General features: G+C 35.0%; 2 protein-coding genes across 2 annotated transcripts in view; one reads left to right on the plus strand and one right to left on the minus strand.

Moving 5' to 3' along the window:
* The window catches only part of LOC147830838 (uncharacterized), a 688,366-nt gene that overhangs the window by 190,550 nt on the left and 470,301 nt on the right, over positions 1-27,515 (minus strand). The gene's annotated exons all lie outside the window — the stretch shown is intronic.
* The window catches only part of hipk3a (homeodomain interacting protein kinase 3a), a 64,418-nt gene that overhangs the window by 23,524 nt on the left and 13,379 nt on the right, over positions 1-27,515 (plus strand). The window contains 7 exon segments of the mRNA NM_001144047.1: positions 16,155-16,278; positions 23,732-23,851; positions 23,999-24,085; positions 24,855-25,039; positions 25,124-25,286; positions 25,373-25,496; positions 27,344-27,465. Of these exon segments, the coding sequence (NP_001137519.1) occupies positions 16,155-16,278; positions 23,732-23,851; positions 23,999-24,085; positions 24,855-25,039; positions 25,124-25,286; positions 25,373-25,496; positions 27,344-27,465 (925 nt within the window).

Below are 27,515 nucleotides of genomic sequence, written 5' to 3' on the forward strand. Positions count from 1 at the left end.
GGTGTCGGGAAGAGGATTTTTACCCGGCGCTACATCACCTAGCGCAAGAGAAAGCTACTGATTGGTTAACGCCCAGTGAATGCCCGCTGAAGTTCAGATTCTTGTCAATCGCTCAAAACGCTCAACTCGCTTCATTTTCGCGAATCGTGTCATTTGCGTGTATTACACCACAAGATGTCTGTTCCCGTTTTTGCATTGACTTAACATGTAAATAATGGCGCTTTATCCGCGTCTGCTGTGAATACAGCATTATAGCACTAAATTATGTCATTCGCCAGTTAGAAAACTTAATAGTGCTTTATAATACTACAGTTCCAAACAAAGAAAACATTTTGAAAAAAAAAAACTATTATATTTAGCACATTTTCATTTGTGTTTCAAGCAAAAATTGTCACAATGTGCAACATTTCAATCATGGAATGATTGCTGGTCTCTGCTGACGTTTTTATAAAAGACACATTTTGTCCAACATAATCAACTAAAATGCAAACATGTCCCCAATGCTGAAACTTGCATCAAAGCCATACTTGCTATTTCAGACCAAATATTCAAATTAGCTTGGTAAATAATATGTGGACTGTGTCACAGGTTGTCTTTGTTTAAAAAAAAATGAGTAAATGTGCAAAAATAATACCAACTTTAACTTGGTAAAGCAGGCTAGGCGTAATAGCGTTATTATGTTATGTTATTCAACTAAATAAAAGTTTTGTTAAATTACATATAGGGCCCTATCATACACCCGGCGCATTGTGGCGCAAGACGCGGCGCAATAGTCTTTTGGTAGTTTCAGCTTGGCGCAAAAGTCGTTTTGAGGCGTTGCGCTACGGTGTTTAAATAGCAAATGCATTAGCGCTTATTTGTGCGCCCATAGGCATTCTGGTCTAAAAAGGGAGGCGTTCTAAGGCGGACCGCTGGCGCGTTGCTTTTTTGAGAAACTATAATAGATTTTTCATTAAACCAAAACTAACCCGGTCTAAACTCCGGCGCAGAGTTGCTCCTCGCTTACGCACTGCTTAATACGCACAAGAGAGCAATAGGCAAATATCTTTACATATGAAAAAAATTAAATATTAAGGATATACATAGGATATAATAAGAATAGATATACAATATATAAATAAAAAGGATTAAAATATTACAAAACATATTATATTCTAGCCTACATAAATATGAAAAATCACTGCTTTTATGCCTTCATCTCGGGAGGCTTTTTCAGTTCATTCATAACAATTTGCTTTGGTATAATGTTATTATTATTAGCAGTATTATTTATTACATCCATATTTATATTTGTTTTATTAAAAACAAGCTTAGATTTGCCAACCTGTCAGGTTTTAGACCATATGGGGCACAGCATGTGTTTTAGGATATAACTCAGGTTTTTGAGCTAATTTTGTTATTATTGTTCATTTATTCGTTTGCTGGAAATTAGAACTGAATTTAGAAATAGTTTTGAAACAGTCTTTGCGCTTAACAAACAAAATTAATTATTTATAGGCTAATTGATGTCTGTGCGTAAAGGTTTCCCTATCCAAGAGCGAATGTGAAAGTAGTTCCATTATCTCTCATTCTCACGCTGTAGATGCTCTGTTTAACAGTTTTCTGTTAAACTGTTAACTGTTTGCTTGTGAACTGCTCATTTTTTCCACTTAGACTTACTTTGTGTCCTGTAAATAGCGAATGTGCTCTTGGCGCGACGCAGCTGGCTCTTAAAGGGAATGGGAGATGAGACTCTAATTGGTTTATTCTCAAAACACACCTATAACTCATTAAGAAAATAAACTCAACCCTTTTAGACCATGCGCCGCGGCGCAAGGCAGATTTCCCGTCCTTAAATTAGCAAAAACGCGTCCTGACACGCCCTGAAAGCGTTTGCACCCTGCGTTTTGCGCTCTGCGCATGGACCGTCAAAATAGAGCCCTTAGTGTTTACATTTTGTATTTTTTAGATTTTATTTCAGATTTAATTATATCAAAATAATATATGATAAAGCAGAATAATTGTCATTATTGTTTCAGTTTTTTTATTTATAATTTCAAACTTTTATTATTATTATGTTTGTCCACAGTCTCTGAAAAAATTGCATGTGCTTAAGTAAACAGCATTACTCATTCACTATGATTTTTAGTACTGGATTCTGTGTTTTAATGATTAGTTTTACATTGTTTTATAGTTTACATTTTAGTTTATTTTTTAAATGCTTGTACATTTTGTTTTTTAAGTGCATCATTTTTTTAAGGCGTATTTTATATATATATATACTGTTTATACCACTATTGTTTGTACTACATTGTGTTAAAATAACCTACATCTTAATTTAACTTCCCATTGTCTGATGAGAAGCGGTTTTTATCATTTTCCATTTGTGCCATTAAAAGTCCACTGTGGTAAAAGCTCGGGTTGTGTTACTCGAACCTAAATTTCCTTTCACATTCATCAAGAAAACCCCCATGATGCATGTTCCTTTATGTAAAAGAGACCCGAGGCCCTCGCAAATAAGTTTTGGATGACTTAAAGGGGAAGTCCAAATAACTGCTCTCTGCAGTAGGAGATTAGATAAGCAGTGTTTGGGTGGGATTTGTTTACAGAGAGCTCTCTGACTGGACGCTGAGAAGGAGGGGCAAAAAAACCCAATGACCCACGTCTTCCCAGCATTCACTGAAGCCACTGTTAATGAAAGGCTTTAACGCCATTTCGCTCCTGGCACGCACGTGTGGATCATCTGTTGCAGCTACGTGTTCATCTTCAGCTCTCTCCAGGCTGTTGACTGGATGCCAGAGAGAGTTTGATGACCTCCATCTTTTTGTCAGCAACACAAGACGTTAAAACCCAGGGGTTAGGCTGCGACGATCAGCTGGGGGAGGATTTGTGAAACTCCCACACCTTCGCACGCTGCCTGTTTGCAGTGAGAGACTGCTAACAGCGGTTTTGACACAGCTGATCTCCCTAATCTCATGTCCCCCGATGCATTTTGTCGTTTTTTTTTTTCTTACATCCCCCCAGCTGAAATCCCATTCTGATCGTGGCTGTCTATCTAGACTGCATGCTCTAAGCTTGCTTTTTGAACAGCTGCAGAGCTCCGTTGGCCTTCAGAGAGGTTATTGTGTGGTCAGGGCTCGCTGTCCCAGTAGCCGCTTTAGACTGTGGTCGCTGTAGGCTTTCCGGCTGCAGACTGAACCAGTTAACTCGAACCCCCTTCTCACAATTTCCCATTTCACAGGAAATAACTGATGCCAAACAGGAGTTTAAATTTATCATGGTTTAGCCTGGCTTACTGGTCCATACCGAGTAAGAAAATGGCCTTTTAGAATGTGTGCACCATTAGCGCTGTTGGTAAATTCCACTTTTTCGTCTTTCTTTTGCTCTTTTAAAACCTGATCTGTGTGGTGTCGGGTTGCATGACAGAGAACAGTGGTGCGATTGATACACAACACCTTCTTTTGGGAACACTTTCGGTAAAGTTGATGCAGTAATGGTGAATTCTCATTGTGCTGGACTTTTTTTTTTTTTTTAGGAATTTTATTATTTTTTTATGGTGAATGTAGGTTGATAATCTGATTTGTTTACCTAATATTATAGGGTATATGCAGAGCTGGTGTTTCTTCCCATACGGATATACCTCTGGTGAACGGTTAATCTGACTTTTTCAATTTTATACAGTTTCTTTTACAGCATCGATGCTGTAATTTGATTAAAATATAATCAGTTAAACAGACTTCAGCATTCATTTACAGTTAAAGTCAGAATTATTAGTCCCCTTTGCATTTTCTTTTTCTTTTTTAAATATTTCACAAATTATGATTAACAGAGCAAGGGATTTTTCACAGTATGTCTGAATGTTTTCTTCTGGAGAAAGTCTTATTTGTTATTTCGGCTAGAATAAAAGCAGTTTAATTAAAAAAAATAAAATAAATTTTAAGGTCAAAATTATTAGCCCCTTTAAGCACATTTTTTTTCGATTGTCTACAGAACAAACCAATACGTTGGAAAAATCAATCTCCGTTAAACAGAAAATTAGGGAAAAAATAAACAGGGGGACTAATAGTTCAAGGGGGCTAATAATTCTGACTTCAACTGTTGTTATTGAAGCATGAACCAAGATGAAAAGCCGTTTACTCACACGCGCTCATCAGGATTTGCAGGCTAGCGCAGAAATGCTATTGGAAATACTGGAGTTAAATAAATTAAAATTCTTTAAAGACATGGTGCAGAAAAATTTTATTTAATGCAGTGATTCTTGTACAATCTGAGACCCACTTTATAGCATATGTCATTTAGGCAGTAAAGGTCGTTGTTTTTAAAAAAAACAAACCTTTAAAGGGTCACGAAACACCAAAACACATTTTTTTGAGCTGTTGACAGTCGTATATGTGTCCCACACTGCTAAAAACACTATTAGGACACCTATATTTCACTAAAAAGTGTAAATTGGTGGTTTTTGCGTCATTTCAAGCAAATTCGTACTTCCGGTTTGAAACGAATTTTTGAAGCTGCGTCACGGTCATGACATAATAGCGTGTATTCCAGCGTGCAGACTGGGCGTCTGTGCCAGAGTGTGTCTTATTACGTCTTACAGTGTGTTGCATTAATGCATGAGTAAGGCTTGGTTCAAACCAATCAGCGCGCTCTATTGTGCAACTTCATTAATATTCATTAGTCACAGTGTTTAGACAGCAGAGACGCCACGTTGTGTTGGCAAAACAAGCGTGAAGTGTTGCTTTTATAGTTTGCTGCAGTTAAGTTTCGTTTTCATTTTCTCTCTGTGAGAGCTTAGACTCACGTGTGGATTAACAGTGTACGCGACGCTCGACAACATTAACTTACGTGTCTAAGGAGGAACATTGTTTACCTGAGAGCTGTTCTCATCTGCAAACGCTGAGATCCGGATTCGCTTGTAGTATTCTCTTCATAAAGACGCGGCTCTAGTTGCTGTCCTGTCTCTACAGATTTGGTAAGTGAGCGACCAGTGCTCTTTGTTTATTCAGTTTGTTCGTATCTAACAAACTATTGCACCAAAATAAAACGTGTAAACACGTTAGCACCACAACCAAACTTTAACCTCGTGTAGGGTTTTTACCGCATTTAGTGACCGGAATAACACACGCGGCTTTCTGACGCTACCTGCCGTGTGCATCTAAGTTTCCGGGAAATGCGGAGGGTTTTTTTCTCTCATTCGCCGTGCGGTATTAAACATTGCTTGAAAAATACACGCTTAGAGCAGCTCCTCGAATCAATTATCTCGTTTGTCGTGAGGGGCAAGAATGAATTCCCTGAATGAAAGAGCCAAACTGCAGTTAAAGTCCACCATTTAATAATTTGGCAAATAATTCAAATACAGATGTCCATGTAAACACCATCACTTTCTACTGTGTGTGTGAATTTTGACTCTGAAACTCACGCGTGCCCAAATAGACACTCCCACACCATCCCACTTTTCTTCCTCCGACACTCCCTCCTAAACAGAGCTGGACACGCCCACTTTTCTGACTTTTTCCAAAGTAGAGGTGTGAAAACACCCTGCTGAAACGAGGGGGTTTCATGGCCCTTTAACATGCCTTTTTTTTTTTTTTTTTTTTTTTTTTTTTTTTTTTTACTAATCAGTAAATCTTTTTTAGATGATTCTACAGTACCTCATAAAAAATTTTAGTCCATATAATTCGTTAATTCGATGACAAATTTAGCGGTGTAAATTGAATTAGGTGTTCCTTTTTTTTTTAATGTTCTGTAAAATTATAATAGTTACTTTTTTACTATATTATCATTGGTAGTTTTAAGAATATCTGTGCTATAGACTAGCATGCTCCAATAGTCACCAAATTCATGCTTAGAAGGTATAAAGCTGATATGAACACCCAAAATTAGCTAGCTACATTTCCATCCACCTATTTTTATGCACATTTTTGATATGCGCATAAAAAAATGGTTGATGGAAACACCTAGATGCGCATACATTTTGAAAATGTGAATAAAAAAAACAATGCGCATAACTGAGTAGGATAAACTTTTTATTCAATAGGAAAAAATGCGCTTAAACTGCAATGAAAAACACTTTTTTACAAAACAAATTCCAGTATGCGCTGATATGTGCAGGATATGATGATAAAATATGTGTGAATGGACAAACCCGCAGGCTGAGCACACTGTACAACCTCTGTAATGTTGTTTTGGTCACTCTAAAACGCCGTAACTGTTTCAGTATCAATGTTATTATATCATTAATTACCTCCAGAATCAGGCGAGGCAGTGGTGCAGTAGGTAGTGCTGTCGCCTCACAGCAAGAAGGTCGCTGGTTCGAGCCTCGGCTCAGTTGGTGTTTCTGTGTGGAGTTTGCATGTTCTCCCTGCCTTCGCGTGGGTTTCCTCCAGGTGCTCCGGTTTCCCCCACAGTCCAAAGACATGCGGTACAGGTGAATTGGGTAGGCTAAATTGTCCGTAGTGTATGAGTGTGTGTGTGTGGATGTTTCCCAGAGATAGGTTGTGGCTGGAAGGGCATCTGCTGCGTAAAAACTTGCTGGAAAAGTTGGCGGTTCATTCCACTGTGGCGACCCTGGATTAATAAAGGGACTAAGCCGACAAGAAAATGAATGAATGACCTCCAGAATCAAGAGTGTCTGTGCTCCACGTTTCAGTCTTCAAACACCACCGTGCGTTCACTGTGTGTCAGGATTGCCTTTTGCAAGGTACAAGTCATTCAATAAATAAAGAAAAGACTCCCGCAGCTTCTCGTACCGGAGCAAATTCCGTTTTTACTGTTGATATTTAGTGCCAGTTAGTCAGGAAGTGGCGATTTTGTTAGCTTTGACTCGTTGGATGGAAACGCTGCTTTATTTGCTTGTCTTTTATTCAAATAATCTAGTTTTGCGCATAGTTAATTCTCATTTTTTGATGGAAACATAGATACTGATTTTTATTCACATCACCTCATTCCTCAGTTTCTCATCAAATCTTAACCAATTAAATGCTCTCTTGGATCTGACATGCCCCATCCCCTTCAATATGCTTCTGATTTGCTTTTTATTTGATGCACTTGATCTTAACTTTCTTCACTAGCTGAGTTAAACAAAATGCAATTGGATGTTTTTTAAAAAAAGGGGGAAGCTATTCAACCTCACCACACATTTCGAAGCACTTCATGGGAACTTTAAAACTGATGACATTGACAAACAATATTTTATTCCTTTAAAAACAAACATTACATCACATTTTGCTGAGTGTTTTTTTTTTTTTGTGATAAAAAAAAACATCATTCTTGCTTCAGTAATATGCCGTAACTATATAATAGATATTAGGGATGCACTGATATGGATTTTTTGGCCAATAGCGAACCGATCACTCTTCAGACTTGGAGGCCGATAGCCGATATGTATAGGCCGATAATTATAAATATTTCAAAATGTTTTATTATTATACAGCAAACTTCATAAAAGATTGAACCACTCTTATGAACTTAATAGTCTATACTCAAAGCAAAAAAGCTATAATTTTAAAATTGCAAGGTGATTGTATAGACCTATGTTCACGATTTCACATAAATCAGCTTGCAAAAAAAATCCTTTTCTTCATAGCAAATCAACATGCAACTGACTGTTGCATAAAAATAATGTATTTAATAACAAAATGGGATTTAATCAACAAGCAATTATATTTTAAATAAGATGAAAATAAAAAGAGACACTCAATCAAACACATCTACAATGATAAGGAACATGGTTACTTAATGAGCTATTAACGCACAGCAATACCACATGAAGGACAGACTTTAAAGAAATAAACAGTGTGAGGAGCGATCCATTATAGTGTGCTAGACGAGTCTAAACAAGTTCCTTGTGCGCGGCAGGCAGGTCTGTACAATTACATAATTTATAAGCTTACAGATATCAGCCTAATTTAGACATCGGACCGATAACGATCATCTTAAAAATAGCATTTATTGGCCGATAACGATATGGCCGCCGATATATCGTGCATCCCTAATCGATGTAACTAACTGTAACAAAAACAATCATTGAATAGGGACATTGTTTACTTTCATAACTTGAATTACGGTGCAATTTTACACTTCTAATTACATTTTCTCAATGCAGTGAATTTTTTTTTCCCCTTTCTAACTGTAATGCCAGCTTGCACTGCTATTACAGCAATTGCAGTATCTTAGTTAATGAATGATAGTCAAAAATCTATGAAATGGACAAACGATAACAAACACTTATTGTAAAAGTTTGTAGGCGTCGACTTCTGTGGTTTCACGACTTCACACTTACAAACGTATAAAAGAATAAAGCATGTTTGGGAGAGGGCTTTGTGTTCAGAAAAGACACCCCATCTCGTGTTATTCCTCTTGTTTGGAAAGAAAGAGATGTAGGGGTCAGAGTGAAGTGTCTAGCCCGGCCCCAGAACGCTCCCCCTTAGGTAGATATTGTTTAGGAGGTGAGGTGTCCGGGTAGTGGAGGGATCCCAAAGTCATGAGATGATGGAGGTAGGACAAGGTTGTTATTTATAAGAATTTGATCTAATGCTGATTGTATAATAGAATGATTGTCATTGATGTATAAGAACGGTTGGAATTTGTTTATAAAACATCACCTGGACATGTCATCAGAATGAACTGAAGATGACTGCCACAAAGAGCTATGTTCTGCTACACAGCAGGAAGAAGATTTAGAGGACGACAATGAAAACATTGGATTAATATCATCAGGGAAGACCTTGAAACATTGCACATTAGTCTACAGCAAGAGGACAGATATAGATTTGGAACCTAATCGTCAGTGGAAAGCTGATGGAAGAGAAAGAAGGGAGGTGTCAAAATTCAAAAACATTCTGACTACAATTTAGAGCTGCACAATATATCGTTTCAGCATCAATATCGCAATGTGCAATAGTCACATTGCAGATAGGCATGCTCATTTCGGTTAATTTTGCCAAACGACAACCACCGCTTATTCACCAAATATTAACGGTTAACTGGTCGGGTAAATATTAAATTATTATTTAATAAAATAAAATAATTTTTCTGTTTTGTGTCTGACACATAAATATTGCATTTTAAAATAGTGGTTTATTATACCAACGGCATAGAAAATTGAATAAACTAATTAAAAAGAACAAAATAAATAGTCCTGCTCTAGATATTTTTCACAAATTTAGATCATGAAACAAAACCACTGACACAATCCTTTTTAAGAACTGGCATATTCTTTTTGTCCAATCAAAAGTTTTTTTTTATTATTATTATAATTTTTTTTTTTAACAAAAATAGCAGGCTACCTTAAAATGATCACTTCATAGAAAATATGCATTTAATCAACAGCATCCCCGCCTCTGATTTATTTGATTGAAGAATGAAAAAGACGCGACTGGCGTAATGCAAATTTTTTTTTTTTTTTTTCTCCGATCAGAGTTGACTTTTTTTTTCAACTGCAAGCACACAGCACACAACGACAAAAACATGAGGCCTGCAGGGCACCACAAAATTCTCCCGGTCATTAGTAAACCATTCAAAAGATGCCCCTCTCAATGCAAAAAATATGTTCACTGTGATCGGCCCCTTTTTCAGCCAAACTTTAAAAATATAATTATTATTATATATTGTTTATTATTTAACTGATACCATTAATCGGTTGCCAAAATCCAAACCAAAACGCATCCTTTTGGTTAACGGTTAACCGGCGATTATGAGCATCCCTAATTGCAGAATATGCATTTTTAGTTTATTCATCTGATAGGAAATTTGACTGGTATTATAGCTGTAATTTATAAACTGTAAGATTTCAAGTGCATTTAAACTATTTGTGTATAATAAATAACATTTTGTAATTTTTAGTTCAAAACTAATTTTATTATACGTAATTGTATGTACTATTAATTATATTTAACTATACAATGAGGACTATGCAATGTTATTTATTTACTTTTTATTATTCAATTGTTACTCAAATACTAGCACCAAACTATTAAAATAAAATGCTGTCAAATTCACTTATGCTGGTTAACTGTCCAATTAAATTATTCCCATCAATATAAAAGCATGAATTATTTCTATTTAAGTAATCTGGTAAAATTATATCGCAGCAAAATGAAACATTGCCATGGTCCGTTTTTTTTCCATTGTTTGCTGCTCTACTACGTTTGCTACTATTTGGCTTTGCACATTGCAAGATTATTATTGATTTAGCATTTTTTAATTATATATGTATTTTTTATATTTGCTTGTATGTTCATGGTTTTTGCTACATTTATTTTATCATCACAGCTTTACATTCAAAACATTCAGTCGTTGTTTTTTTTTTAAATAGTGGGTTATAATTGCACGACTTGCATGTCAGTTAAGATGAACACAGTTTCCATAATAAAGGTCTCTGGTTCTACATACAATGACTTTATCTTGCTGGAGTTTATAGCCATTTCACTTTTCTTCAAGATGCATTAATGCCGCTCTGTAGGTCTATTGGAGGCATTTATAATAATTTATATCTATAAGTGTAATAGACATACTTGTTACATAAATGCACTAAATTGCATAATATATAATTGGTATAATTGAGGGCGTGCAAGAAGTTTTGTGCACGAACAGAGGAATTCGGCGCGCAAGCAAAGAGACTCGCATGCTCGTGTTACATAAATGCGATCTCGACTTGTAATAGTGTGCTCACGACATTTGTCATTGAAATAACGCCATACGCAGTTGGTAGATCAGTGTAAAAGGCCTGCTGCCACAGCTGGAAAGGATCCTAGAGGAAACACTGATATTACATTAATATTATTTAAAATATATTTTAAACTCTTCTTCATATTAAATATTTATATAATATTTGTCTTTACAGAAAATGTTTTTTTTTGCATATCACTGTTCACTTGAACTATGTGTTTGGCTTTAAGGTGCTATTTTGCTGGTATTTCTCTAAACAGTTACAAATAACAAGTGCTTTGCTTTTGAACAGTAGTTTTAATCTTAATTTTAGTTTTCGTTTACTTAAATGACAAGGCACACAGATCATAAATTCGGAATCTGATGTGTGCCAAATCTACATTCATTCCAAAAATATTCCCATGTCCTGTAAAGTGATGGCTCCTCGTGTATTTGTCACATGGTCAGCCCTGTATCTTCTTCTGCTAAAATTAAAATGATTTTCCTAATAGAATTGGTCGTAGTAGGCATCTATCATCATTACCATGTTGCCTGAGACATCTGTATTTAATAAAATGACATGTCACCAGCTCGACATTTGCTCAATAACTCATGTTACCTAATGTTTGCGTGCAGTAGCGGTGTGAAATTAGAAATGATGAGAATCACGTCATGCTGTTTGTTAGTTTGTTTTTAGCCAACGCTTTTCCTGGCAGCTGTTCACAAATAAGCTTTGTACTGAAATAAGCACTATGAAATCTTATCTTACTCTGGGGGAGAAGCTTGAGCATTTTGAAGTCTGGCCTGAACTCGGGCAAATAAGACACGGGGTGCAAAAGCAGGCCTGAAATAGTCTTAACAGTAACGTTCTTTGTTTAAGTTGGGAAGTTCAGACCTGCCATGTTATGTCATAATTTTTTTCTGACCTGATTTCTGTAACTTCCCCTAATTCTTTTACCTGAAATGTGACTTCCTGCTGACGGGATTTTTTTTTTAAAACCACATTGATATAAATGAGAAGACAAAGTTATAAATATATCTTGGAGCTGAAGTCAAGTGCGGTGACAGTATAATTTGGATGTAAAATTAAAGATGTTAGCATTTATGGTCTGTTGACTGACGTCCTTCATTGCCCCTTTGCTATTGAGTTTAGCCGGAGCTTAACTTATGTTAGGCTTTAGATTTAGTTCCCTTGCCCATGACTATGCTGGAGGTTTATTAGGGTTTAGTCCATAAGATCTTGTGCAGAATATAGAGCACTGTTTTGTCCTGTTGCCAGACGTGCTCAAGTTTGTATGGTCAGCTAAGCCATGCTGTTACCAGGGTAGAAAAAAGCCACCCGTGCCATGGTTTTAATAATGGCTGCGTTCAAAATGGAGTTCATTTGAGTATGGGTAATTTGTGTCAATGGCATTCTTCTTTGTTAATTAGTTTTATAAGAAAAATAAATTAATTATTAGTCTTATTATAAAAAAGCAAATTTTTACCCCAGCTTAATTCAACTCATTCAGCATTTTTTTAATTTATTTAAGTTTTTTTATTAAAAGTGGTGTAAAAAAATGAAAAGGAAACCCACTAGTGATTTAATATACACCTAGCTATATGCAATTAAATCATGTAATATTAATATATTTTAAAATTTAATTATTGACTCTTATTTTAATAATTTAGTTTTTGTTGTTATTACTATAAAACTTAGCCCTCTGAGTCTATTTGGGCCCTTGATAATTTTTCATTTTTTTTTTTATTAGAATAATTTTATTATTTGTACTATCCAATTGTTAATATTAATATTGTGCTATCAGAAATAATAATAGTGTTAATAATTATTCTAAAAAAAAATTTGTAGTAGTTTTTTTTTTTTAAATGTATAGTTGTTGCTATTAGTATTAAACATAATTTTGCTTATTTTTAACTTCATACTGAGCTCTTTTGAAGTGTTGACACTGAATATACATATTGGACTATACATAACACACTATACTATTAATTTTTTTTCTATTTTTTATGATTTATTATTTTATTTAATTATTTTTTGCATGCAAATTATTTAAGGCAACTCAGTCCACTTATAGATGCTCAGTCATATCTAGCATTGCACTGTGGGGACCTTCCTACATCATTTTTTTTCTTTCCTTTTGGTGGTTACGTTGTTATAGTGCGTCATTGTGTGTGCAAATAATGGGATATGCAGTTTAAAATGACTCCCAGCATGTGGACTGCAGCACCTTTCACTATGAAGAGACTGGTTTGAAGGGGTCTAAAGGCTTAGACAAAAAAAACAGGTAGTCTCACATTGCCAAGCTACTGGTGAATTATTCACAGTGGCTTTTGTTACCACATAAGTAGAGTACCGTTCGTTGGTAGTTACAGACACTGACGTATTCTGGTATCAGTAACTCTAGCAACAGTTAATGTTTTAACTCTGTCCTTTAAAGGGGTCATGAATTGAAAATCTAAATTTGCTTGATATTTGTACTTTTTTAAAGTTCCCTTTAAGTTTTAGAAAAAGAAAAAAAATCTTGTTTGTTCTAAAAATGGCTTATTAAAAACTGCAGTTTAATTTGACTTTATTACATAATATTTTGGCTGAACTCCATCTCTCCAGATGATCATTGCCTGCTATAATAACAACAAGCTTATGCTGGAATACACCAAATCTAAGGCATTGCCTTTTTATCTTTTTATCCCTATGTTAAGAAAGGATAAACTTTTATTTTTAATAAAAAAAAATTTATGAAATTGCTGACCATGTCTGTCACAATTTACTTATTTATTTTTTTGTTTATTTGAATTTATTGAAGAGGCACAATTTGACGCAGGGTTTTCAGTAAAATTGAAAGAAAGTCTGTTATACCAACTATTTTAAATCCAACACTAATGTCGCACCATACAAGTGTTAATAAGTTCACTAGGGATGCTCCGATCAGGATTTTTGCAGCCGATACAGAGTACCGATTCTTTGTCTTGGTGTTTAGCCAATACCGAGTACTGATTCTTATGCTACAAGCTTTATAATGCATTAAGAACATCTTCCAGTGTGGACATGTCATGGCCAGAAGTAGCTTTACAGAAAATAATATTTACAGATATAAAAATTGGTAAGAAAAATAACAAACAATGCAATTTGGAAACATTTCAAATTATGAATTCAACATGTCTCAATTATGAACAAGTTTGGAGTGCACTATTGATGCACAGCTTTAAATCCAATACTTCTTTACTAAAAGCAAATAGGCCTATAAACTACAGTTTATTGCAATAATTATATTACAGGAAGTTATATTATTAACTATTCAAACCCCTGCGATCAGTTCATGAGATTGGCCAGATTGGATAGTACCGATCGAGTTATTAAATTTGATTATCGGCCGATACCGATCTTAAGCTGATTGATTGGAGTTACCTATTGCTTTGTCTGTCATTACAGATTGTTTGATTTTGTATGATGTCGGCATTTTTCAACCAAAAATCACAGCATTTTCATTTATGAAAAATGTAGGCTGTCAACCGTACATGCAGAAGTTTAAATTGGTAAAGACCCCTCTTTAAATAAGCAAAACTGTTAGCCAATCATACCATACAGTCCGCTACACAATCATAAATAGTTTCCAATCAGAGGGCTCAATACACATTCAGTAAATAGCCTACTACTTCAAAGTTAAAATGTCTTGATTAGAAGTGGACCTTAGAGAACAGTACAGGAAAAAATGCAGTTCATGACCCCTTTAACATTACGTGCTTCATGTTTAATCAAGAGGCAAAACATCAGAGCGACCGTGCATGAAGAGTGTGCTCTCTAGTTGATTATTAATGGGGAGCAGGGTTAATTGTATGCCATCAGACTCCTCCTCTGTCATCACCCAGTTTTAGTGTTAAGATCCATCCTCATCTGTCGCTAGGCAGCCAGCATTTTCCCTCCGGTTGTCACGGTAGCAGATGTGTATGGGCCCGTTGACGTCAAAGCCCAGATCCAACAGCAGACTCTGGCTGTATCAGAACAGGAGCGCCGTGTCATCAGACTGATCATATCAGTATGGACGCAAAATATGACTCTAAGTGAGCATGAGTTTGTTTATGTAGGTGTACTGGGTCAGTTTATCATGTGTGATGTTGCATTTAACAGTAGATGTGTTCCTAGTGGTGAATTTTTGGTCTCTTTTTTTTTCATTGGGGGGAAAATTGTCAATTCATCTGTCAAAAGCATAAAACAGGGAAACAAGTTAGTGTTTACTTCATAGGCAAGGCAAGTTTATTAACATAGCACATTTCACACACAGTGGTAATTCAACGTGCTTTGCATAAAGAAATAAGCACAAGAAACGAATAACAACAGCGAATAAAAATAATTAAAAATGTATTAAACATGTTTTAAAGGAATGAAAAAGAAAAGAAAGACATAATAGTGTGATCTGTCGGACGTAGCATAGTGCTCATTCCGTAAAGGCACAGCTAAACAGTTGTGTTTAAGTCTTGATTTGAATGTGCCTAATGTTGGCGCACATCTGATCATTTCTGGAAGCTGATTCCAGCAGCATAGTTGCTGAAAACGGATTTTTAAGGAGCCCTACTGCTTGCATATCACTATCATATTAAAGACTTAACTATTAAATCGCTATTTATTTTTTCATAAAAATAAAACCGTGCTAACGAGCCATTAAATAATAATATCTTAATAATTCACAATAGTCTGTGTCATTGATTGTAATATATGACTTTCATCAGCTGGCTGTCTGCTCTCTGTAAATCTCACATGGTCGCCAACTGAAGCAACACAGGGCTGCACCTCAATACCTGGATTGAAGACCACATGGGAAAGCTAGGTTGCTGCCAAAAGTGGTGTTAGAGAGACCAGCAGGATGTGCTCAACATGTGGTGTGTGTGGGTCCTAACACCCCAATATATTGATAGGGACTCTATTCTGCTCAGTGAGCACCATTTTTCGGATGAGACGTTAAACTGAGGCCTTCACTCTCTGGTCATTAAAAATACCAGGATGTCCTTTGAAAAAGAGTAGGGGTTTAACCCTGTCCTTCATAATTGGCTTCATCACTCCACCAATCAGCTGGTGTGTGCTGTGCGGTCTGGTGGAATATGGCTGCCATCGCATCATCCAGGTGGATGCTGCACATTGGTGGTGGATGAGGAGATTCCCCCCAATTTGTAAAGCGCTTTGAGTGTCTAGAAAAGCACTTTATAAATGTGAGAAATTACATTGCACGTGCAGCGATTAAACAACAGTGGTTAATATGTATTTTTTCTGAGCACTTGCACATCAAACCCAACAACAAACAAAAAATGAAAATTGAATACAAGTGTGTACCATGACTACCCCAATATAAATAGCTGGTATGAATTTTGCAAAACGTTCTAAAAATATATTGATTTTGGGGCTTTTTTGCTCGTACATAGCTTGATCTCTTCTCTAGAGCGTTCGTAATCAAGTGTCCCATTGCTTTTCAATCAACAGCCTGTTGTCAAGGTATCCACTCCATTAATTCTCATCCTTTCCTGATAATGTGTTCCAGGGCTCCGGAGATCATCCTGGGCTTACCCTTCTGTGAGGCCATAGACATGTGGTCGCTGGGCTGCGTCATCGCTGAGCTCTTCCTGGGCTGGCCGCTTTATCCAGGAGCGCTGGAGTATGACCAGGTAAGATCAGCCAGTGAGCTCGGATAATGACCCACTTTGTTGCTTTTGGGTGATGTTAATGGGCAGCGTTTTAGTGTGATTACATCATTTGCTTGCTTTTCTTTAGTGTTAGATGTCTTCACAAAGAGAAGAAAGTTTGTTGTAACTTCTTACAAAGAAAGTTTTTATAAAGCAGGCTTGTGCAATTTTAAAATTGGTGCCTGTGAAATTCATCTTTCAGACTTTTTCATCATACAAACTCTTAATGTTTTTGTTAGGGATGCACTATAACATGTAAAATCAAATCTGTAAAATAAATTGATAAAACTGAATCGGCTGAATTTTGCAGTAAGATATTATTAAGTATTAGTATTAACTCTGTTCAGTTTATTAAGGTAATGACATTTCATTATATTTTTATTAGTTTAATAGGGTAACATGAGTATTTAGGTGCTTCATTCTGCTGTGGCGACCCCAGATAAATTAAGGACTAAGCCGATGGAAATTGAATGAATGAATGAATGAACATTAGAATTTATTTATTCTCTATTTTTTAAAGATATCATTGTTAAGTTTAAAATGGTTATGAAATGAAACTTTTACAACTAAAATTGGTAGTATTTCAAGTAAAAAAACAAGTAAATTAAAGGGAAAAATTTACATTTGAAGATCACTTTTTATAACTAGCTATAAAAATGGTAAACAACATAATAATTAAAAACTTTAAAATCATATTACAATATAAAAATTCTAACTAAAATCATAACAAAACAAAAATTTGAACTGTTAATAAAATAGTTTTGGTTACGTGTGTGTGTGTATACATGCATGCATATATACATACATACATACATACATACATACATACATACATACATACATACATACATACATACATACATACATACATACATACATACATACATACATACATACATACATACATGCATACAGTTCTGTCTGGTTCTTGAATCTGATTGGGTGATAGCCGTGCAATGTTTCGCCAGTAAAAGCACTCGCCCAGCCTCTTATGTTGGACCATATAATGTACAGTTGAGGCTTTTTTTAGTTGAGAATGTAGTTGTTTAGATTGCAACTATGCAGTTTATTTATAAAGATAGTGCCCATTTTAAAATGTTTATAATCTCTGAGAGACAACGCGCCATTAGCCAGTCTTTGAGGTAAGACGGTTGACAATGTACATCCACAAGATGGTAACAGAGACTGCATAATAAGCCCTAAGAGAAAAACTGCGTAATTTCAAACTACAGCTGATCAAATCTTTATTATACATGTAAATTACTTTCTAAGTCAATCTTTCTCTTTTTTGTTTGTTGTAGTGCTGTATCTTTACCACAGTAATATTGTGATCTTTAGACATTACACTAAAGAATCATTTAAATACATGCTCTAAAGAGACGTTGATAAATTAGCAACGGTTCCTGCTGTTCTTATGTCAGCTGCAGATGTGAATGAATCGCGGAAGAAAGTAGTTCCTCTTACAAAAGAGTTTTAAGACTCCTTAATGCCATAATGCCATCAAACTGCTGTTAAACGCAATATCAAACTCGTAGCGGTGCGATGTCGCTGTATATGATCACTGGTGGGACACCAAGGCACTCGGCCTGCGACCAGTGCTGATATACAGCCACATTGCACTGCTACTCGGGTGATAATGCTTATATATGTAGTTAGTTGATCTTTGTGACTCTTTGCAGGTGGAGAACTACATAAATGGCACCTTTTAGTGCAAGTGCAGTATTTTAATACTTGTGTAAAAAAAAAAGTTTATTTTTTTTTTTTTTTTTGTCATTGACCATTATATTTTTCATTTATTTCTCCATTCATTACTTCTTCATTAGATTTATCAACTTATTAAATCAAGTGAATTTTATCACATAACATGAAGATGACTCAAAGCACACACATTAAATATGTGTGAGAGCGTTTCTCATCATCCCGGCCCCCGGTGCAGCTGATAAACCAGACGTTGGAGGTGCTGTAAATGCTTGCTTATGGCAGTAGCAAAACTGGCAGCTCATGTCAGAATAGCCTGGCCTGGGTTTGCTGACCACAAACCCTCGAGCCGCCTGTCTGTGCCAGCTATGGGTCCAGTTCCACTCCACACAGCAGAATGTATTTATAACCGAAAGCCCTGCTCTGACACACACACACACACACACACAACACACTCTCTCTCTGCACTATCAGCAGGTTCTCACTTCAGCGCACTCTCTGTGTTTGTGCAGCGCTTTGGCAACCCGATCATGTCACTATAACACCCCTAAGATGCCATAAACACTGCTTGTTTAACACAGCCGTGTTGAGCCTCGGTGCTTGTAAAAGGAGAGGTGGCGTCATCAGCCCAGAGAGGAAGAGACAGAGAGGAATGAGCGCGAGCAGCCAAAGAGGGCTTTGTAGTGGCTTGTGTTTTCACTGGTAGAGGCCCATGACGCAGGCTTTCTGAGAAGCAACAGATGCACGCTTGAAGGCGAACGGCAGCAGAGTTCACTGACCACTTATTCTCTGTTTCCCGAGGCAACAAGAACAATTGTGGTGTTTTTTTAGCATAGAGACTTATGCATTGGTCTGGCCATCCTTAACATGAAGGCGGCTGTGGTTAAACGAACACCGTTCATGCCTTTGTGATGTTATTTGCGTTATGAGGTCATTGTTACTGTTGTGGATATATAAAAGCATGGCATGGCAAACAATCCCCAACACTGAAGCAGCTGTGTTGCTTTTTTTGGGCCTGTTTTAAAAGAAGTCACAGTTGGTTAAAGGGATGTGGTGTAGCATAAGGGGAATGGTTCAACCAAAATTAAAAAAATGTACTTGTCTTTAATTGCCCGTTTCTACTGAGTGGTACAGTATAGTGAGGTACAGGTCAGTACGAGTCACCTTTATGAGGCTTGCATTTCCACTGCTACTCTTTTGGTGGGCGTGGTGTACGACGACAAAAGTTTCAGTTGATGTCATTCTCACTCAAATATCAAATTAAAGCTTATTCACATATCATACGAAAAGCACTTCTCACAAAACAGATACTTTATACACCTAAATACTTGTGTATAAATGTTCATTACTAACGTTTCTATGAACAGGATTTCATTATAACTGCAGATCAATGATCTAATAACGTACGAAATAACCTACTGAAACATCTGCAATTACATTAAATAAATAAATGCAACATATGAACACATACAGCCCCTTACAATGTCTAATATGTTACCAATTACAGAAAAGCTAAATTCAACTAAACATTTAGTCCTTATTCGTGTTCAAAAATAACACGCAACATAAAGCCCAGTCATTGCAGACATCTGTATCTAATATTCACCAGCACATGTACGTAAGAGAAAGTAATTACGTCATTCCGAGTTCATAATAGTCAAAAAGGTGATGATAATAGTTAAACATGGCAGTTTGTTCAACTTTTAGGTTGCTGAAAGAATCATTTGTTGCTGTTTGTTCCGGCTTCTCCTTTGTTTGTTAATTTCTGACAGGATCGGATGTCAGAAGCTCTTCTGTTCAACAGAAGAAAAAAGTGCATAAAGAGTTTTTGTTTCTATGTTTATACTCTACCAGTCAAATGTTTGGGGTCAGTTTTTTTCATGTTTTTAAAATCAAAATTAATCTGTTGATCAAGGTGGCATTTATTAAATGTAATTTAAAAAATATATATTTATAAAAATTTGAAATAACTGCATGCCGTTTTTACTAAATTTATAGCTGTTTAATTGTAGCGTATCAGTCTAGATCAGTGTAGTGCATTTCCAGTAATCTCTCAAACGTATTAAACTCAGACAAGTTTCTAAAATATCTGTGATTGTAAACAAGAAAAGAATAAACAGTCAAATTAAACTGTTAAATCTAAAACAAAGGAGAAGCAGATCAGTTTGACTGTACAAGAGAAATACCTCACACTCATGGTGCTAAATCATTTGCCGTTGGTACGCAGAAGGCTGATCTGCTCTCTGGCTGCAGGTATGAGAGACTGCTGTATGAGGACTGGGTCTACTGTAAGTGCTCTGAGGCTGGGGAGGGACTGACAGCATCACCCGCAGCTCATAGAGAAGAGTAGAAACAGTACAGCACAGACACATTAGAGTCTATAAAAATCTCCAGTAACACCCAAAAATGTAGCTAGATTTGTCACTAGTCGCTTATTTTAAAATTTGTCGCTAGGGGAGTCTGAAAAGTCGCTAAATATAGCGACAAAGTTGCTAAGTTGGCAACACTGGTCATTATTGCTTTTATTACTATTACCTTTAATAATAATAATTAATATTAGAGTGATTTCTGATGGACTTTAAGGACTGGAGTAATGAAGCTGAAAATTCATCTTTAAAATCACTGGAATAAATTAATAAATTAATCTACTTTTGAACAGTTATTTTTTAATGCAATATCTTTTTTTTTTTTTTACAATTTGTACTGTATTATTGATTAACTAAATGCAGCTTTGGTGAGCAGGAGAAGCTTATTTTAAAACATTTAAAAACCCTACTGACCCTAAACTTTTGACCGGTAGTGTATTTATTATGAAATCATCTTTTAAAAATCATGTAAGGGATTGTTACTATGAACTTTGGACTGGATGTACTGCTTATTTAAATCTGTTCAAATGAAAAACAAAGCTGTCTTGAGGTCATTGGTCACGTCTGGAAGTGTTTTGTTCACAAAAAGGATCAATGCTGAGGTCAGTATTTGTCACCAGAATTGATTTTTACATGCAGTTTTTGCCCTATTTTAAACTCTAAACATTGTGTAAGTCACAATAAATCAAGTAGCCAGAAATAAACAAGATGGAGTTCTTTTGAAAAATTTGGTACTATTACAGTAAAAAAAATAAAAAATTAATAAAAGATAAGATCTTTGTTCTCACCAAGGCTGCATTTAATTGTTGTAATATTGTAAAATATTGTTACATTTAAAGTAGCTTTCCATTTTAATCAGTTTTAAGAAGGTAACTAACTTCTAATAGCCAATGGGGAAAAAATAATTTAATAGAATTAAATTTAATTAATTAATTAACACGCTATTTAAAATTCTAATTTGAGACATTATACTAAGCATGACTTAACATATAACTTTTTTTCACTTCCAGTGGCATTTGCCCTAAAATATTGTTCATAATTGACATTTTTGGTCATTTTTATCCAATTAAACATGATTTCTACTAACTAAGGTCAATTATGCCCTTAAGTCGCTGTATGAACTGTCCATGTAATACAGTGTACTGTTTGGATTTAGTGCGTCAACCGAATGATTAAGAGCATGCTTGGCTCTGCGCTGGCTTGCATTAAGCCTGATTGGTGTGTCATCTGTTGTGGGCATAAAGAATGCCCAACATCTTGATGTGGCATCTTAACAAAGCCGTAAGGAGCGACAGACCCCATACTGTTCTCCGTATTAACAGTTTAACACTGAGCTTTCCAAGATTTGCCTCAACTCTTTAATTTTAAATAACCAAATAACAATGCTTTTTTTTCTTTCTTTTTTGTTGTGCATTAGAGCATTTTCCTAAATCATGTGTAAAAAAAAATCAGTTGAGGATTTTAAACATTTTGTTAATATACACAAGATCTTAAGCACATTTTAGTAAAAAAAAAAAAATCATTTGCAGTAACAATGTGTATTGTATTATGTTAACATGCACCAGTTCCCAGTGTTTACATCTGAGACTGCGCTAGTAATATATTAACGGCTTGACGTTGACTTTTTGCAGGATTTTGGCTAGTAGATTTTCAACATTACTAGCCACCTGCCATTTTCACCAGCCACAATTTTCTTGTTGGGAAAATCTGTTTTATAGGCATAGGTTTGACTTTGACATGCTTTGAATTTAGATTTTGTGTTATGTCCACCTGCATTTAACTTTTTTGTGTCTTGTGTATGACCTTGCTCAATGTGCATGAGCAAATGAGTTGTGGTTTTATAGTGTCGCACTGCAACTAGTTTTTATTTCACATCCCTTTTCAGGGCTCAAAATTAAGGATTTACCAAATTTCTCTGACCACACCAAATATAAATAAATAATTATACCTTAAACATAATTTTTAAATAATGTGTCAAAACAAGCAAAATATAGCTGTGTACTATAGTTATTCAACAAAACTTTTCTTTTAAAAAAGTATATAATAGTAAAAGGTTTAAAAATAATTATTTTCATATATCTAAAACTATGCATATAGTCTATATCCTGGCTTAAGGTCTCAGATCACCAGTTAATTAAATAGGTTAATCTCCTATTAAAGCAATCTTGTTGTAAAAAATGATAAAGGGTCACAAAACACCAAAACACATTTTTTGAGCCGTTGACAGTTGTATATGTGTTCCACTCTGCTAAAAACACTATTAGGACACATATTTAACTAAAAAGTGAAAATTGGTTGTTTTTGCGTTATTTCGAGCAAATTCGTACTTCCGGATTAAAAACAATTTTTTGAAGCTGCGTCACGGCCCTGACATCTTAGCCTGTATTCCAGCATATAGACTGGACACCGGTACCTGGGAGTACCGTAATACGTCTCCGAGTGTGCTGCAATAATGCATGAGTAAGGCTTGGTTCAAACCAATCAACGTGCTCTATTTTGCAACTTCATTAATATTCATTAATGTAAGACAGCAGAGACGCCACATTGTGTTGGCAAAACAAGCGTGCAGCTTAGCTGTAATTGCCCGGTGCGCTGTGTCAGCTCTGATTGGTTAACATATTAAAATCATGCGCACATGAACATATTCTGAATAAAATTTGAAATAAATTAATAGATAAAAATTGCAGTCTTTTCCAATTTAGAATTTGCATGTGCTTAAGTCGTGATTTTTTTATTTTTTTTATTTTTTTCGATTGCGATTAATTGCACAGCCCTAGTTATCGGGTGTTAATGTCAAGCCCTGTATATTAGTCATTGCATTTAATCATTACAGGGGTAGTTCATCCAAAAATCTAAATTTTCATTTTCTATTACATTTTTTTATTTCAATTATTTAGTTGGCTTTAATTTAAAAAATGCTAAACATGTAACCATTCACTCCCATATTATTTGTTTTTCCTGCTATGGAAGTTAATGGTTGCCTTAAGGCACATTTAGTATTATTAAGGTTAATGATTTATTGACAAATCGATCTTTAGATTGATTGTTTTTGTATAATGGTCTTTTGGACCATGCTGAACATGCTTAATCACTGCTGTCATTCCTCATCAATATGTTCAAGACATATTTCTCTTTCGCAAGCACTAGGGTTATGATATAAAGATTGTGGTTTAGGCAAAATGGCGTTTTGATTTGTTCATTGGTATTTTGGCACAACGTTGCATACCTGCTTGTTCTAGACCTGTCTTATCTTGCAATACTTCCTCCTGGAATGGTGGAAAAGTACCATCTTTCTAGAGGAGATTTGTAAAGAAATATGTTCAGATGGATTCAGCCCAACTTATTTTAATGTGGTGATTTAATCTCTGCAGATCCGCTACATTTCTCAAACTCAAGGGTTGCCAGGAGAGCAGCTTCTGAACGTGGGGACGAAGACGGCACGGTTCTTCTGCAAGGAGTCCGATTCACCGTACACTGCCTGGAGACTGAAGGCAAGTGGTTAATTTCTCATTCAGACCAGACGCTGTTGCCATTAATTTACAGCAGAAGTGTCTGATTTGAGTTACTGTGTGCGCCGCATGAAGTTTTGATGTGAACTTCTTATGTAATGACTTAAAACGTGCTTCCTGTTTCTGCAGACGACGGAAGAGCACGAGGCAGAAACGGGGCTAAAGTCCAAGGAGGCGAGGAAGTACATTTTCAGCTGCCTTGATGACATTGGACATGTAAGACCTCAGTAAACCTGTGTCACTATGAAGTTATAGAGGTTTTGCTTAAAATATGGTTACAATATGTAACACATATTATATATAAAAAAAATAAACAAGAGGGTAATATTGAAATTATTGAAGAAAAGTTGAAAAAGTATTTTTAAACACAGTAAAAAAATCAACAACCTCCTCAGTCTGGAGGGAATTTGGTTGGAAAAATATCGGTATAGTATCATAAGATTAATGAATGGGATTGCGACAACCCTACATTAAATAATGTAATTATTAATTGTGATGTTTACATGAATATTCATAATTCACATTATTTATATAAAAAAATAACAATAATGATACAATTGCTGTTCAATGCAAAAATAGTATTTTAACTGCTAAAAATGTATATGATTGTAAAGTTATATTGTACATTATTGTACAGTTATATTGTATTGAAGTTTTAAACTGATGTTGCTAATAGCTATATCACGTAAATATATTTATGAATATTCAGATATTGTTAATTAAATTGTAATGTAATTAGTAATATTTGTTTACAATTATATTCATAATTTTTTTTCATTCATTATAAAAATTATAAATTGTTAATAACAGTATTTCTGTAATTATTATTTACCAATATCACACTGAAATTATTCTATTAGAATTAAAATAACTATTGATATTATGAAATTTTGTAATAATAATAATAGCTCTTTTTTTTATATATATTTGTATATGTAGATTTATTTTGTTAAGTTTAGGTTTTTTGTATTCTTTCATCTTCCAGGTGAATCTAATGCTCAACATGGAGGGCTGTGACCAGTTGGCAGAGAAAGCTGACAGGAGAGAATTCGTGGACCTGCTGAAGATGATGCTGATGATTGATGCCGATCAGAGAATTGCCCCTTCGGATGCACTTACTCATCCTTTTGTCACTATGCAGCACCTGATGGATTTCCCCCATTGCAACCAGTATGTCCAAACATTTATAGTGACTTTTTCAAAGTGTCTTACGTGTTGAACAATCTCAAAGAATTGGTTTGGTCTCTCTAACAGTGTCCAGTCTTGTTTCCACATCATGGACGTATGTCATTTAAGAACCAGCATCTTTGATACTCTCAACCGCAACAAAGCACCGCCACTCATGAAGCCCGTGACGCTTCCAAGTGCTCCAAATATCACTGTCGCCTTCAACAAAATGCCATCTGTCCACTCTCAGGTAAAACTGGAGAAGCTCTGGGTTTAAGTGCACGCAAAATGATGACAGATTATTCCTGAGACTAATTTGTTTGCCTCTGCTTTTAGACCCTGCCGCCGTCTGCTCCACCTGTGGTGCATCCTGGGATTCCCATCCAGACCGGAAGCGCCCAGTTTGGGTGTAACGAATCTTTTCAGCAGGCGCTCATTCTGTGCCCTCCTGCAATGCAAGGTATTTTGAAGCGCAATGATAGAAGAATAATCATTTCAACTTAACAACTCAAGTTAATTTGAGGGGAAAATATTTATTTGCTATTACAAAAACAAAACTATAGCTTGCTGTGCTTGTTTTAGGGCTGATAATAATTTATGGTATATATATATATATATATATATATATATATATATATATATATATATATATATATATATATATATATATATATATATATATATATATATATATATATAGTGTGTTTTTTATTGTTTTTTTATAGTCCTATTAATGTGTGTGTGTGAATATAACAGCAGTTGTAACTATTATACAGAAAATTTATGATAACAATATTAAAATAATTGTAACTATTAGTAGTAAAAATAAAGTAACTATTATCTGTAGTAGCACTTTTTGTTGTTTTAGTAGTGCTAGTAAAATACAGTAAAGTGTTACTGATATTTACTAATAAAAAAAACATTTACATATAAAATTGTATCTCGTTCAACTTAAGAACTAGGGCTGCTTAGGAACTAGGGCTGTGTTTAATGCCTGTGATTTGTATAATGACCTTAAAAGCATTCAGTCATAAGAAATTGTACCATTTGTAACTTTAACAGAGAATGATTTTATTACATTTTTATTTTGATCATTCAGTTACTGTACTTGAATACTGTTAGACTCGAGAAATAATAAACACTTTATTTCAATTGTATCGTTTCCTTAATTGTATTTATAAATAGTTATGCATGAAAATACTCACCACAAATGCGAATACAGAAATGCACTGCAAATAGCACAGACCACATCGAAAATGTGTAGGGGGACCCCAAAAAGTTTATAGATTGCTTATTAGATTTTATGAAGATGCACTCCTACTGCAGAATCATCCTAATCGATTTTACAGTATAAATTCTTTCCAAATAGAGATTTTAAGTTGTCTGGTGAAATTGTATTCATATCATAAAATAAAAAACAATATCGCAATGCTAGAATTTTCCAATGTCGTGCAGCCCTACTCAGAACTGTTTACTCCACCTCACCCTACCCCCCCTCCTCCCCTGTTTTGCACTATTATATATAGTCACCAGTTATTTTTACTGCAACTTATTTAGTTACTTAACTTATTTATACACACATGTATATAATGTATATGGTATATGTGTACAGTGACAATAAAAGGCATTCTGTTCTGTATTTATGTATATGTGATTCATGCATACATAGAAACAAAACTATATATATATTAACTTGTATATAATTTGAATTATATGCACATATTTATATTTAACTATAAATAAATTTTTCTCAAATATATATATATATGTGGGTGTGTGTGTGTGGGTGTGTGTGTGTGTGTGTGTATGTGTGTGTGAGTGCATTTATATTTACATAATAACTACATATCATAAATATAAATATATTATTTATATTTACATAATAACTACATATCACAGCAAACACATACAATTGTCAAAACAAACTTTGGATGCAATCATTTGCGATTAAGTTTTTACTTTTTATTTTTTACATTTGCTTTAGTTTTATTTGTACTAATACTAATTTATTGTAAAATTGTTGATCATTTTATATTTTATTATTTGTTAATGTTATTGTAACATGTATTTTATGGATTTGTGTCATCTATTTCTGTTGTTTAAACAGCCAAGCTTTTGATTTGTTTAGAACTGTAAGAACAATGTTGTGTTGGTTTAAAAATTCTGCTTATTTATTTTGGAAAGTTGGTTCATGTTGTGTTTGCCAGCATGTTATATTGTAAATTTCTTCCGTTAATCGTTCACGTCTAAATTTGACTGAGAATAACCACTGAGTTATTCCTAATTTCTGTCTGTTTGACTCTACAGGAATCCCTTCTAACCCAAATCAGCCAGCCGGGTATTCGGTTCGAATGGAGAACACCATTCCTCTGGTGACCCAAGCCCCAGCTATCCAGCCCTTACCCATGAGGCCTGGAGTTATAGCACAAGTGAGGGCAAATTTCACAAGACATTTTGTGTTAAACAGCCAGGTTCTTGT

The sequence above is a fragment of the Danio rerio genome, chromosome 25, assembly GCF_052040795.2.
Source record: "Danio rerio strain M-AB ecotype USA chromosome 25, GRCz13ab, whole genome shotgun sequence".
Classification (NCBI taxonomy): Eukaryota; Metazoa; Chordata; class Actinopteri; order Cypriniformes; family Danionidae; genus Danio; species Danio rerio.